The 15,993-nt window shown below is 42.1% G+C and overlaps 1 protein-coding gene across 1 annotated transcript; it reads left to right on the forward strand.

Moving 5' to 3' along the window:
• Window positions 1-15,575: 15,575 nt before the first annotated feature.
• LOC140839246 (probable cytokinin riboside 5'-monophosphate phosphoribohydrolase LOGL3) lies at window positions 15,576-15,993 on the forward strand. Its single transcript, XM_073205884.1, has 2 exons — window positions 15,576-15,645; window positions 15,758-15,993. Exons 1-2 carry the CDS (start codon window positions 15,576-15,578, stop codon window positions 15,991-15,993), a joined length of 306 nt encoding a protein of 101 aa, XP_073061985.1.

Genomic DNA, 15,993 nt, shown 5'->3' on the forward strand with positions numbered 1-15,993 from the left:
ATAACATTTAGATTATGTTGATTATTGTTTCTCAATTTTTAACCAAGTTTTGTGATCATCAAAAAGGGGGAGATTGTTACGCCTTAAACGCATACAAATCTCGAGGATGAGATTAATGTTTTTAATGCTGTAACATATCCCAAAGTTTTTGTTTTGATGATACCAAAACTTGGCTTAAAAATATACTAATGTTTTATATTGAGGCATGCAGGAAATTAAGAACAAGGTTACGTTCGGAAGATCCGAAATTTGGTTCGGACGTTCCGAAATTGTGCCAATCAGAAGCAAAATAGAAGCTGTTCGGAAGCTGCGAGGAGCGAGTTCGGACGTTCCGAAGACTGGATCGGACGTTCCGAACACAAGCAATCAAATCACTTCAATCCGGAGACAATTTGATCTGACTGATTGATTGAGTAGATTTCGGACGCTACGATGGACATGATCGGAAGCTACGAAGTGTTGAAGATTTCAAATCTCCGGAACGCGGGAATGTTCGGACGATACGAACTGGAGTTCGGACCTTCCGAAGTTGTTCATACACTGTCTGAAAGAATTGTTCGGAAGAAACGAAGTTTGATCGGTCCCTCCGAAGCATATGTTCGGACCCTACGAAGTCAAGAACGGAAGATCCGAAGTCATGCCAGAATTACGCAAATTGATTTCAATCACATCGGAAGTTCCGAAGCACAAATGGAAGATCCGAACCTTGGCGTCCAAGACTAGTATAAATAGGCCTTTGAGGATGCATTCTCAATCATCCCACTCCATTCTCTCTTGTCTCTTACAAAGCTTTCTACTATCTCTTGTGTGCGTTGATTAAAAGAGTTGTAATATCAAAAGAGTTGTAGAAAAAGAGTGAAAGTAATACTCTCGAGTGGGTTGTAAAGTTCGTGGCTATCCTTGGAGCCCTCAAGGCCAAGTAGACGCATCGAGGCGTGGTTGTAAAAGCTAGCTTGGAGCTCCTAAAGCCAAGTCGTTATAGTGATACCTCGATCCTCATCGAGAAGGGGAGACGTAGACGATTCTTCGTCGAACTTCCATAAACATCTCTATCCCTCTTTACTTTACGCATTTACTTTATTGCATTTAAATTACGCATTTATTTTACGCACTTACTTTACGCATTCATTTATCGTATTTATTTGTGATTGTCCCTCAAGTCTTCCGCTTGCAATTTTTGCAAACTCGTTTTAAAAACGCTAAAGGGCCTTAAAGAACCTATTCACCCCCCCTTTAGGTTCTTCATGCTGCAATATTTTTAGTCTAGGATTGTTTCTTTATATTTCCATGCTTTCCTGTGTAATTATCGCCCCCGGGCTTTGGTTATGAAAATTATTTTCCTTTTCGCAATATCTTAATCTCTGGCGAACCAAATATTTTATATTTGATAGGAAGTTAAAGAATGCGAACCTTGCTAAATACAGAGCCCCGAGCTCGGGTGTAACTCCCTGGGCTTTTTAGATAACCAAGGTACGGAGCTTTGGGTCGGGGAGCATGTCCCGAGACTTGGGAATGGTCGAGGTGTATTGCCCCGAGCCAGGGTGTAGTGCCCTGGGCTTTTTAGATAACCAAGATACGGAGCCTTGGGCCGGGGAGCATGTCCCGGGACTTGGGAATGGTCGAGGTGTGTTGCCCCGAGCCAGGGTGTAGTGCCCTGGGCTTTTTAGATAACCAAGGTACGGAGCCTTGGGCCGGGGAGCATGTCCCGGGACTTGGGAATGGTCGAGGTGTATTGCGCCGAGCCAGGGTGTAGTGCCCTGGGCTTTTTAGATAACCAAGGTACGGAGCCTTGGGCCGGAGAGCATGTCCCGGGACTTGGGAATGGTCGAGGTGTGTTGCCCCGAGCCAGGGTGTAGTGCCCTGGGCTTTTTAGATAACCAAGGTACGGAGCCTTGGGCCGGAGAGCATGTCCCGGGACTTGGGAATGGTCTAGGTGTGTTGCCCCGAGCCAGGGTGTAGTGCCCTGGGCTTTTTAGATAACCAAGGTACGGAGCTTTGGGCCGGGGAGCATGTCCCGGGACTTGGGAATGGTCGAGGTGTGTTGCCCCGAGCCAGGGTGTAGTGCCCTGGGCTTTTTAGATAACCAAGGTACGGAGCCTTGGGCCGGGGAGCATGTCCCGAGACTTGGGAATTGTCGAGGTGTGTTGCTCCGAGTCAGGGTGTAGTGCCCTGGGCTTTTTAGATAACCAAGGTACGGAGCCTTGGGCCGGGGAGCATGTCTCGGGACTTGAGAATGGTCGAGGTGTGTTGCCCCGAGCCAGGGTGTAGTGCCCTGGGCTTTTAATTGTTTTCTTCCGAAATATGGGAGATAATAATACAACACCTCTGGAAAAAGCAAATCTTTCATTTATACCCTTAGCGAATCGATTACATCTGTCATGTATAATATTGCTTTATACAGAGCCTCGAGCTCGGGTGTTGCCCCGAGCCAGGGTGTAGTGCCCTGGGCTTTTTAGATAACCACGGAGCCTTGGGCCGAGGAGCATGTCCGGGAATGGTCGAGGTGTATTGCGCCGAGCCAGGGTGTAGTGCCTTGGGCTTTTTAGATAACCAAGGTACGGAGCCTTGGGCCGGAGAGCATGTCCCGGGACTTGGGAATGGTCGAGGTGTGTTGCCCCGAGCCAGGGTGTAGTGCCCTGGGCTTTTTAGATAACCAAGGTACGGAGCCTTGGGCCGGGGAGCATGTCCCGGGACTTGGGAATGGTCGAGGTGTGTTGCCCCGAGCCAGGGTGTAGTGCCCTGGGCTTTTTAGATAACCAAGGTACGGAGCCTTGGGCCGGGGAGCATGTCCCGGGACTTGGGAATGGTCGAGGTGTGTTGCCCCGAGCCAGGGTGTAGTGCCCTGGGCTTTTTAGATAACCAAGGTACGGAGCCTTGGGCCGGGGAGCATGTCTCGGGACTTGAGAATGGTCGAGGTGTGTTGCCCCGAGCCAGGGTGTAGTGCCCTGGGCTTTTAATTGTTTTCTTCCGGAATGTGGGAGATAATAATACAACACCTCTGGAAAAAGCAAATCTTTCATTTATACCGTTAGCGAATCGATTACATCTGTCATGTATAATATTGCTTTAAATTAAATACATTCCAAGGTCTCTTGAGAGAGCGTCCTTGCGCATCCTCTAGATAAAAAGACCCTGAGCTGACCCTCCGAATAATTTTGTAGGGCCCTTCCCATTTTGCTTCTAATTTTCCCACCTCTCCAGCTGGGTTGACCTTTTTCATGACTAAGTCTCCGATTTGAAAATCGCGGACTCGGACCTTCTTATTGTAAGATTTCATAACTCGACCTCTGTATGCCTCCATGCGTATAAATGCCCGGTCTCTCTTTTCTTCGACTAAATCCAATTCCCTGGCCCGACTTTCATCATTATCGTGTGGGTAAGATTCTACCCGAGGAGAAGTCTCTCCAATTTCAACTGAGAGAACTGCTTCAGAACCATATACAAGGCTGAAAGGGGTTTCTTGAGTAGGCAAACGAGGAGTAGTTTTGTAGGCCCAAAGAACACTAGGTAATTTTTCAACCCAATCATTCCCTTTGCCTTGAAGTCTCGTCTTTAATGCCTGTACAATAATCCTATTAACAACTTCTGTTTGGCCATTTGCTTGAGGATAAGCCACAGAGGTGAAGGATTGAGTGATCTTCATTTCTTGACACCACGAAACGATTCCTCTGCCTTGAAATTGCCTGCCATTATCTGAGATTAGTCTCCGGGGCACTCCAAATCGGCAGACAATATTTTTCCACAGGAATTTCAATACTTCTGCCTCGGTAATTCTTGCCAAGGGCTCGGCTTCTACCCACTTGGAAAAGTAATCGACGGCTACTAATAAGAATTTCTTCTGAGCTCGGGCCATCGGGAAAGGACCCACAATGTCCATGCCCCATTGATCAAAAGGACAAGACGCCCAAATAGGCTTCATAAAAGTAGCTGGGCTATGCTTGAAGTTTGCATGATGTTGACATCCTTCGCAAGCTTGAACCACCCGGGTGGCATCTCGGTTAAGAGTTGGCCACAAAAATCCTGCAAGCATGGTTTTTCGAGCCAGAGACATTCCCCCAAGGTGGTCCGCACAACATCCTTCATGAATTTCCCGGAGTACATAATCTACCTCTTTTTCAGGTAAGCACTTTAAAAGGGGTCCCTGGAATGATCTCTTATACAAGATTGTGTTTAAGAGAACAAACCTGGGAGCTTGTCTCTTAATTTTCTGAGCTTGACTTCTGTCCTCGGGTAGTGCACCCTTTTCAATAAATCTTATTAAGGGCGTCATCCAGGAGCTTTCCGGATCGGGTGCTCCTTCTTCGTCCGTTGAGAGGATCAAGCGGGAGACGTGCAATACCTCCCGAGTGCTTACTTCACTTAGGGATGCTGCCATTTTTGCCAGAATATCTGCCTCGTCATTTTCTTCTCGGGGTATTTGCTCGATACTCCAATCCGCAAAGCCTTCTGCTCGAGTTTTGATAAGCTGTAGATATTTCAGCATCCTATCATCTTTAGCTTCATATACACCCTTTATCTGCTGAGTGACGAGTTGTGAATCAGAATATATAATTATCCGGGAAGCCCCGACTTCCCGAGCAGCTTGAATTCCAGCTAGCACGGCCTCGTACTCGGCCTCGTTGTTGGTTACTCGGGAATCAATCCTTATTGCCAATTTGATTTTTTCTCCCGGGGGAGATATTATCACGACTCCTACTCCACACCCCGCAAGGCTAGATGCCCCATCTACAAATACTCTCCACACTTCCTCTTCATTGGGCTGGATCATCTCAGATAAGAAATCTGATAAAGCTTGTGCCTTGATAGCCACCCGTGGCTTTTATTCGATATCATACTCCCCTAATTCCACCGTCCATTTAATCATTCGCCCGGATACCTCAGAATGAGTCATGATTCTACCAAGAGGGCTGTTGGTAAGAACCACTATTTGATGCGATAAAAAGTAAGGTCTCAGCTTCCGGGCGGTCACGATTAAAGCCAATGCAATCTTCTCTACTTCTGTATACCGGTGTTCAGGCCCTCTTAGAGCGTGACTAACATAATAGACAGGCTTCTGGTTAGAACCTTCTTCTTTGATCAAAACTGAGCTGACAGCGTGCTCTGTAGAGGATAAATATAGGAATAATTTCTCTCCGGGCTCGGGCTTTACTAATATAGGGAGCTCTGCAAGATGGGCTTTCAAGTCCTGGAAGGCTTGCTCACATTTATCATTCCACCCGAATTGCTGGGCCTTCCTCAAGATTTGAAAGAAAGGATAACTTCTGTGTGCTGATCGGGATATAAATCGAGAAAGGGAAGCAATCCTTCCTGTCAACTTTTGCACCTCTTTTACAGATTGGGGAGAAGGCTTACATAAGACAGACTTGACTTTCTCCGGATTTACCTCAATCCCCCGATCTGTAACCATGAATCCCAAGAATTTGCCACTTTTGACGCCAAAAATACATTTGGCCGGGTTAAGCTTGATCCCATATTGTATGAGGGTGGCAAAAGTTTCCTCCAGATCATTAATGAAAGTGGTGACCTCCCGGGTCTTGCCCAGGATATCATCCACATAGACCTCCACATTCCGCCCCAGCTGCTTCTCGAATACTTTGTCCATAAGACGCTGGTAAGTAGCACCTGCATTCTTCAACCCGAAAGGCACTACAATATAACAAAATGTACCTCCTGAGGTGACGAAGCTGGATTTGTCTTGATCATTTTTGGCTAGGGGAATCTGATGATACCCCTGGTACGCATCCATAAAACTTAGCAGCTCATAGCCTGAAGTGGAATCTACCAGCTGGTCAATCCGGGGCAGCGGATAATGATCTTTGGGGCACACCTTGTTCAGATCGCGGAAGTCTACGCACATACGCCATTTGCCGGTGGATTTAGGTACTAAAACCACATTGGAAAGCCACGTAGGAAATTGAATTTCCCGAATATGCCCCGCCTTTAGGAGCTCCTTTACTTGTTCTGATATGACTTTGTCCTTTTCAGGACCAAAGTGCCTCTTTTTCTGCTTTATGGGGTGAGACCCCGGGAGGATGTTTAAATGATGCTCCGATATAAAGGGAGAAATCCCCGTAAGCTCCTGCTGGGACCAGGCAAACACATGGATATTAGTTTTTAAACATTTAATTAAACTTACCCGGGTGGTCATGCTGAGATCCCGAGCCACCCGGATTTGCTGGCCTGGCCCAATTTCCACCGCCTCCTGCTCTTCCTCTGCCACAAAGTGTATCTCCCCTTCCTCCACTCTCCTTCCTCCCGTCTCACCTATCTTAGCCCCTCTTCCCCTCCCTCTTAGATCTGCTCTGATCCGCCCGGACTGCATCTACATAACACTTCCGAGAAGAGGGTTGATCTCCCCGGACTTCTCCTACCCTGGCTCCCACATGAAATTTTATTTTCTGGTGGTATGTAGACGCTACTGCCCTCAACTCATTCATGGCTGGCCTCCCAAGGATGATGTTATACGATGACGGGGAGTCCACCATAGTGAAAGAAGTCATCACTGTTCTCTTGAGATCGTGAGAACCCAAAGTCAGAGGTAAAATAATTTCCCCCTCCGGATAAACCACGTGCCCGGCGAAACCAAAAAGAGCAGTTTCCACGGTTTCCAGGTGATATCCCTGCAAATCCATCTGCTCAAAAGCATCTTTGAAAATTACATTGACAGAACTGTCTGAGTCCACGAAGACCCGCATAATATCATAATTCGCCACTCGGGCTTGGATCACCAAGGCATCGTTATGGGGTAGATTCACCCCTCTTAGGTCCTCCGGGCCGAAACTGATGACTGCCTCACTCTTCCTCGATCCTTCCACCTCCAAACATTCTCTCCTACTCCTTGACTTCCTTGCCCGGTTAGAGTCTCCATCAGTAGAGCCTCCGGATATCATTTTAATCGTCCCTACAACCGGGGGCAACTTTTTTCTTTGCTCAAGCTCAGACCCCCTTCTCCTTCCGGGCTCGATCCTAGGATTGTTTCTGACACCTCCTCCTCGAGAACTAGATCCGGGCTGCCGGGATGTCCATGGCGGTAGCCTAGACACCTGGGTTTTGATAATGGGCTTTGGGAGGGAAGGCGCAACATAATTTCCCTTCAGAACTTTGCAATCCTCAGTGTTATGGTAGCCCAACTTGTGAAGAGCACAAAATCCCTTTTTCTCTGGCCGGGACAGCTGATGGTCTGGGGCCAAATCTCTACTACACTCATGTACCTCCCTCTCTCGGGCAATCTTCAGAGGCACATGATGGGAGAAATGCCCTGGATTGCCCCTCTTTTGCCCCCTCTCCTCGGGCTTAGATGTCCGGTCTCCTCTTTCTTTCCTCACGGCCTCCCTCTTCTGCTTTTGGGCTTCCTCCATATTTATGTACTTTTCTGCCCGGGATAACAGGTCCTCAAAATCCCCGGGTACCTTTTTCGTTAGTGACTTGAAAAATTCTCCCTCCCTCAAACCCTAAGTGAAGGCTGTAGTCTTAGTCTCGCCGGCACAAGATGGGACGTCTAGGGCTACCCTGTTGAACCTTTTGATATAAGCTCTCAAACTCTCTTCCGGGCTCTGCTTCACCTCAAAAAGACTAAAAGCAGTCTTTTTGTATTTCTTGCTGCTACTGAAGTGGTGTAGGAATACTTTTTGGAAATCTCTGAAAGAATGCACACTTTGAGGGGACAAACCCTCAAACCATCTCTGGGCGGAGTCCATCAGAGTTGTCAAGAATACCTTGCACTTGATTCGGTCAGTGTAGCAGTGCAGCATGGCCATGTTTTCGAATATGGCGAGATGCTCATCCGGGTCCGCATTGTCATCGTAATCTTTTACTTTGGCAGACTTGAAATTCCCGGGAAGAGGCTCCCGGACAATAATATCAGCAAACGGGCACCCTTTGGCAACGACCCGGGCAGCGCTACGGCTCTCCAACTGTCCCTCTAGGACCCTCATCTTTTGCTTTAACTCTCTCAACTCCTCTGCTGTAGTCGGAGCTTTTAACCCGACACTATAATCCATGTTACCTCCACTCACTTCCTCCTCCTCCCTCCGTTCCTGCTCTTGCTCCTGCTCCTGCTCTTGCTCCTGCTTGGGCGGCGTGTTGTGTCGAGAAACCTCTTTCCTGACCATGGCTTGAGCTATCGCGTCGGCCATCATTTTTTTCAACTCTTCACGGGTCATGGTTACGAGATTCTGTTCGGTGTTGTTAACACCCACCTGTCTTGAAGATTGTCCCCCGTCCCCCTGGGCCCGGGAGTTATTTTTGTCTGTTCTCCTAGTTCGAGCCATATCAACGTCTCGAGCTCAATATATTTTCCCACAGACGGAGCCAATGATAAGATCCCGCTGAAATGGGCGAGCCGGGTAAGGAGCTCCAACGGATCAAATCAACAATTTATAGTGTTGTTTAGGAAAATGAACAAGGTAGATGGCTTCGATCGTGACCTGCAAACAATGAAAGAAACTCGTGAATGGGCGCCGGAGGAGTGTCCGGCGTGGCCACTCCGATGCTTAAGTCAGCAGGTTATAAGATGATGAACTCGAGCAATATTTGAGGAAAAATACGTAGAGTGCTTAAAGTTCAAAGGTTTTTTTCAGGATCATTAAATGACATTAATACCTGCTATTTATAGGAGAGGAATGGGTAGTTACCTCGATTCCCGTGTCATCTACTAAGTCGGTTTACCATGCTAGCTTCTGATGACTTCTCGGACACTCCAAACCCAAGTTGTTCTGGAGGATTGGACTACTTGCAATGCTCACACTCGAGTGTGGTTCACTTATCGAGGTAGCACCATTCTCGAGGTTGCCCAAGTGGTTGTGCAGTTGGGAGCTATGCCCGGGAAGGTGAGAAGCACCCGACTAACTTTATGAGGACCCGGGCTATTGGTAAAGGACTGCGGATAAAGCCACCACACCCGGGAAGGGGAGATTTACCCGGGCGTCCATAAAACGATCCGGTACCCCGGGTTGTATATACGGGTATCCGGTGAACGAACCCATATCCTTATAAGGGTATCAGAAACACATAAAAAAAATCAAATTTACAGGATAAAATAATATTGAAGGTATACAATACACGTAAATTACTTTTGAAAAATGGGATGAAAAAACAAAGTAGTGAGATGACACAAAATAAAAATAGTTGTCATGTTTATGAGTGTTAACAAACCGAATGGAGCTGAATATGCTGAAATTTTTAAATCTTTTGGTTCAAGTTCGATTCTAATCAGGGCTCGAGTTCGAGTTTGACTCGAAAGATCCGAACATGTTCGTGAGCTATTAGAATTATTGCTCGAAAATAAATAATCAACATATTCAAAATCTATTTATTATATATCTATATTTCTATAAAGATATTATATATAATATATCAAACTAGCTAGCGAGCTAGCTAGCTGCTCGCTAACTATCTCGAATTCGAATGAATACTTTTCGAGCCAGATAAAAAATTTCGCAAACCGGCCCATTTTGTTTACACCTCAAGTCATGCCAACTACTTTGTCACATACTCATAATCTCATATGGATGAGATATCACAATCACACATCCTCAAAATGTGATGATCTTGTCGCCGGCATGATCCTCTATCCATTAGCGTCGTGAATTTAGAGATGACTTTTATCGATTCAGTTGTGGCCCTCGTGATGTATAACTTTGCCTCGCAAGTTAAGCAGTTACCCCACCCACGTAACACTCTGTCCCGCATAACACTTAGTTTTCACTGTTTCGGTTGATGATTGCCTCTGATACCATTATGTCGCATCCGAGCCCAGACCTGTGCAAGCACAACTTCACAATAGGTCTAATAGAAAATATTTTGTATCCTTCATTCTTTTACTAAGATAACTAACTAAAGATGCTATAGTAGTGCATTGTAATTCTTTATTAACTTATGATCGGATCGATATGGGATGAGATAACTGTGGGGACCCGGACGCTAATCATATTCTTAATCGTCATTGGGACTAATTAATCAATTAGAGTAATCATGGTCTAAATTTTTTTTTTTAAAATGCGGAAGGTAATGGAATCAAACTCCTATACATATCAGTATAAAAATATAAATCTGATAAATACAATCATACATACTCAGGTTCAACAACTACTATCAAGTGTTTAAACCCTAGCTCTAATCCAAGTCTGATATCACCACTCTAATCTCGATCTGTCTTCACCTCTGTGACCCTGAACCTGTCCCACCTGTTGCCATGCATACATACAAACAAGACAACAGCCGGATAACTCCGGTGAGATATAAATATCCCAGTATAAACAATGTATGAAATGCAATCATATAAAATATATATAAAATCATAAACAAACATCAAAACATGTATCTAATCTGACTACATGAATCAATGACTCGTGATCTAATCTTATCTTATCTCAATTCTAGGGATCCCAATCTAATTTAGACTTTGGTATGCTGTATCGAGTGTCTGAGATAGACGTCGATCTACATCTAAGGCTCTTCGATACACCGTAAGTCTAGAGTCTTATCGGTTCTGAGAAAGACTCGGCGGTTCTGCCCTAGCTAGGCTGATCTGCCCTAGACTCGGACTCTGACTCTGTTCTAAGTCAATACATGCACATATCAATCTGATAATCTGCAAATATCAATGCAATAAAGTAAAGTATGTGATTTAGGGAAACTCAAGTCAAACCTAACTCGAGTTGTGCAATCCCGAATCAACATTTATTTATACCTTTCTTGTTGTCGCTCTGATACAATCGGAGTCTCGATTCAAAATCTGTCACTGTTCAATCTGGCAATGACAATATTAATATTCTGTATCAATATTCTAATCAATTCAAAATATCTCTGTTTTATCAAATTCTGACAGTATAATGGTACAATCTTGTGATACCAGTGATACCACACCAATATATAATAATACCAATAACTTATAATTAACCACTGTACAAATCTGACATTACATCTCAGTCAATTTCATTCCGAAATTCATAACAATTCCATACTCAATCTGTTTCTTAATCTGACTTCGATTCTATGATGTCTACTATGTCAAGAACACCATATATGAATCGTATCTGATTCTGGACATAGCATAATTTCAAATCTTAACAAAACGTAACAAAACTTACGTCCTGTTGTAGCTGTCGTTGCTAGGAACACGGTGCCGTACTCGGATTTAAATTTGGATGGACGGATCGAAATATACAGGCGTAAGGATTTTCGCGTAGATTCTCGGTGCTTCTCTTTTCTTCTTTTCTGAAGAAGTTTCGCATGTTATATATATATATATATATATATATATATATATATATATATATATATATATATATATATATATATATATATATATATATATATATACAATTTGCATGCCAAGAGAAACATGGCAACTTTCCAATTTGCAAGTCTCGCGCTCGGGCGGTGGTAAATTACCGCTCGAGCGCAGCCTTCTCTGCCCAAGCATTTTCAAAGTGCACCCTTGGCGCTCGGGCGGTCAAAAACTACCGCCCGGGCGCCAACTCCTCTGCCCATGACAATTTCTTGATGAACACTGGCGCTCGGGCGGTCAAAAACTACCGCTCGGGCGCCAGACTCTCTGTCCACAAGTTATATCATTCATATGCTTGGTCCGATTTAGTCTCATAATGGCCCGACTATAATCACATCAATTCCAAATCGATAATCTCATATTAATCTAATTAAAATCTTGGGCATTACAATAACACATAGCAATAAATATCCATGATAATTGAAAATTATAACACTATATAATTTGGTTAGGCAATCAATTTAGAGAGACAATATAATATTTAGAATTTTATATTTGAGATTTTTTAATTTTAATTTAAAATTTGTGATTGAAAGTTATATTTATAATTAAAACTTTGAGAATGAAGAAGAATCGAGGGGGAGGGGTATAATATTTTTATTTTTCATTAATTTATTTTTATATAAAAAAATTATAAATATAGTTTTTTTTTTAAAAAAAAAACCAAAACTAACAACTAGAGATAAAAGTTGAGGGATGCGGGTGCCACTGATGCTCCGTCTGTCCTTACACAATAACACATAGATAAATTAATTATAACTTAGTCTTGAATGACTTTTTGCTGATTAATAACCAACTAAACAAGAACATGCATATGTTGATGAGTAATTTTGACAATATATTTTTTGTTCTTCTAAAATATGATATTATTGTTATCGGGTCATCCATTATAAGCGCTGAAGTTTCTAAGTTTGGAGGAAGAAGACGAAGGGCTAATTTAATGAAAAAGTAAGATTGTATATGTTGGTGAAAAACCTTGTTAGAAGTGGGTTTAAAGAATCTAAAACTGGCGGTAGGACCAAGTCGAGCTAATGTTGAACATTATTTTCTTTAAGAAGATTTTTACTCTTTCACGATGTGAGAGAATCCTACGTTCTTATTTCAATTTGTAATATCATTATTGGATAAATGAATAATGAAGAGTGAGGAGTTGTAAAGGGAAGTGGGATGTCTTAATGTGACTTGTCCCACATTGAGAAATTAACCAAGTGAGAGTTGTAGAGGGAAGTGGGATGTCTTAATGTGACTTGTCTCACATTGAGAAATTAACCAAGTGAAGTTTCCCTAATAAGCTCCAAGTTGAGACAAGGGTTTGGGCCCCAAGGGGTACCAGAAGTTTTTAGAAGAGGGAAGACGCTAATAAGATGTGTCTTGGTGAACACACACGCGCGCGCACTCGGCCCGGTTCGGTGCGGTCTTTGACAAGTATTGATCTTTTTGGATCAAATTTAATTTGAGAATAAATTTTCAGTCGCAAATTTATGTGCTTGGGCAGAGGTACGCGCGCAGGGGCGCCACATCTCGCGCGGATGCGCGCATGTTGCTGGAATTCGAGCATCGGGCCAGAACATGGCGCGCGCGCCCTACTGTGCGCGCAGCACGCTGAGAAAGTGCCTTGCGCGCGGCTGCGCGTGCAGCGTTGTTTCAGAAAAACATGCGCGTCCCTTGGCAGTCATGCATCTGTTCTTGGCTAGTTTTGGCTCAACCATTGTATCCCTTGACTAGAATGGTGTCTCTTCGAAGCATCCGGTCTGGAGAGACGTGTCTCCTCAACACAACCGATGATCATCTATAAATAATCCCTCCATTCATTGTCCAAGGCTGCTGAATTTTTCACTACACTTCTTCTTCACATATTGCTGCATCCTTTGCCTTTCGAAATACTTGAAAGTTCAAGCATATATTTGTTCGCTGGTTTCAAGGTTTGTAGTGCTGCAAACTCTTGATAGAAGTCGTTGTATCTTGGGGATGATTGCTTGTAACGTATAGCACTTTGATACGGGCAATTTCGTCTTGCGGAGAGAGGATTTTCCTTGCCTCGACTTGCTCTAACTGTTGCTGCGTTTTGTTCGAGTTTCAAGACTTCCAACACATCAAGACATCAAACATATCCAGGGTAATATCCAACTAACAATCATCACTATCAATAACAAGTTTTACCACCACAAAATGTTCCGAACTCTCTTTTGAATATTGGATCTCAATTTATTGTTGTTGTTGTTAACATGGAGAAATCATTGATCCATGAAAATTTGCACCATTTCATGAAATAGTTTTGCCTGGAAAATGCTCATGCAATGTCCACGACGCCTAGGCGTCTCTCATTTTGCCTGGCTGCAACAGTTGACTTGTGGACCCTTCTTTATTAATGATTTAGATGAAGTTGTTATGATCAGTTTGAAGGTTTAAGTGTTTAGAAGAGGGGTTGAATAAACACTTTGAGATGCTGAGTTTTTGATAATAGTGAATTAGTTTAGCGACAAATTGATTCCAATGATCTTGTTGTCGATATCAGTCAGTTAACTAGTTTAAATGAGGAATAAACCAACTGATAGATTGAATACTCAACGGATAACTGAAACAAAGAACACAAAGATTTTATGGATGTTCGGAGGCTTCAAATACTCCTACGTCACCATTTATATCAGAAGGATATGTTTTTCACTAAAAGACTTTGATTAATTACAGAAGCTGTAATAATCCACTTCAGTTTGAACTTAGACACTGCCAAATTGAAACTCTTAGTTCCCTTTACAATTTATTAGCATACAACTGATTTTCTTTCTTAGCACAACTGATCTTAGAAGATAAAATACAACAGCATAAGGTGCTAGTACTTTAGTTCAGATGATAGCCTTAAAGCCATGAATGTTTATGTGAAATGTGAGCTTTTTGTATGAATATCTTAACTGAATGTGTATATCTGAATTTGCAAGTAAATCAAAATAATTGTCCAAAAGTTCTTATCTCAGCTGAACTCCTCGACTATTTATAGGATTTGTTTCCAATGGTAACATTGATGTATTAATTAATACTTATCCGTTGGTTTGTCCTTTCTGAATATGTCAACATTCTTCTGACAATAATCCACTGTGATAGTCTGCTATGCAGCGCTCCTTATGACATTTGCAATCTGCTGCATACGATTTGTCGTTGGTAGCTGCACTTTAAATGAAGACGTGTCAAACTGATTATCAGTTGACTATATAGCCGATAATTTGGAACTGATCAAAATTGAAATGACTGTATGACTGATCAGTTCCAACTGATAGTTCAGTTATCTTTACAGATTCAGTTAGCTTTGATCAGTTCGATTGCCTCCAATAATTTAACTCATTAATTATCAGTTCGAGCAACTTCAGTTAAGGTAGTTTCAGTTCGAATTAATTCAGTTGAGCGGATCAGTTCTGCAACCTTCAAAAACTTTATTTGTCAAACTCCAAAATTTTGATTCTAACAATTTTCCTTCTTTTGGTGTTTGACAAAACATAGAATTTAAGAATTTATAAACCGATAAACCTCATTGTAGATAAAATAATATTCAAATGTACAGATTCGTACAAATACAATAAGACCTAACTGAACTGATTGTAAGAGACTAAGGTTGATAATGTCATATGACATACCCAATGATGTCCGTTTGATAAATGAAGCAAAAGTCCGATTGGTTGTGGAAGCAAGTGAAATAATAATAAGATATATGCTAGGATTTGGTAAAAACACATATGCCAAAAAGAGAAGAGCTAAACGTATAGGTGAATATCATAAATGTGCAAGGTGCAATCGTAAGTAGAAATACAAAAATGTTTGAATGACGTCAATGAATAGAGAATATAAAATTTTATTCATTAAGATGGTCTGATTATATATATACAATTTAGTCTTGGGAATATGACGTTAAAAGACTCTATTTACCAATTTATAGGAAAATTGAATGCGAAGCATATTCTCGACTCATAGAAGGCGTTGAAGCCGTTACTGAACGTAAAATCAGAGAAAGATATGAGCCACAATCACAATTAATTTGTATATATGTGTTTTAATTTTATGTCATTTTTATTTTCTTTTAATAATAATAATTTCTTGTTCAAATATTGACTTTTGGCATGTTATTCTTATAAATTCATATGCTGTGATATAACAATTACAGAAACATATTTCTAAACATATCAACATCCGCTGTAAGTAAAATTAAAATATTTGTGTATTTTGTAGATCTAGTGCAGGAAAATATTCAATTTATATAGAAGTAGCATAAAAGTTTGGAATAACACTTGTTAAAAAAATGATTCATTTGGTATATGGTGGTGGTGAAGTTGGTCTCATGGGAAAAGTTGCAATAACTGCACATACAGGTTGAAGTGAAGTCTTAGGCATTATTCCGATTACTAGCCAATCTTATGGGACAAACAATAATGAAAGTGGACAACGTGTATGAACAAATTATTCAAATGATTGAACATTCAGATGCTTTCATAGCTTTGTCAGGAGGTTTTGGTACTTTGGAGGAAATATTCCATATTGTTTTCTGGGCACAATTAAATATCCACCATGAGCCAATTGGTTTGTTAAATGTTAACAAATATAATGATAAAGTGTTATCATTTCTTGATGATGTTGTAGAACATGAATTTATTTCATTAGCTTCACGAAAGATGTTAGTTTCTGCTACAAGTGAAGATGAACTTATTGATTTACTGTAA

Source organism: Primulina eburnea, chromosome 8 (assembly GCF_022965805.1).
Source record: "Primulina eburnea isolate SZY01 chromosome 8, ASM2296580v1, whole genome shotgun sequence".
Lineage (NCBI taxonomy): Eukaryota > Viridiplantae > Streptophyta > Magnoliopsida > Lamiales > Gesneriaceae > Primulina > Primulina eburnea.

Coding starts and splice junctions, on each gene's coding strand:
- LOC140839246 (XM_073205884.1), top strand. CDS start 15,576: ATGATTCATTTGGTATATGGTGGTGGTGAAGTTGGTCTCATGGGAAAA. Junction 15,646..15,757: donor TGCAATAACTGCACATACAG/GTTGAAGTGAAG, acceptor TTGAACATTCAG/ATGCTTTCATAGCTTTGTCA.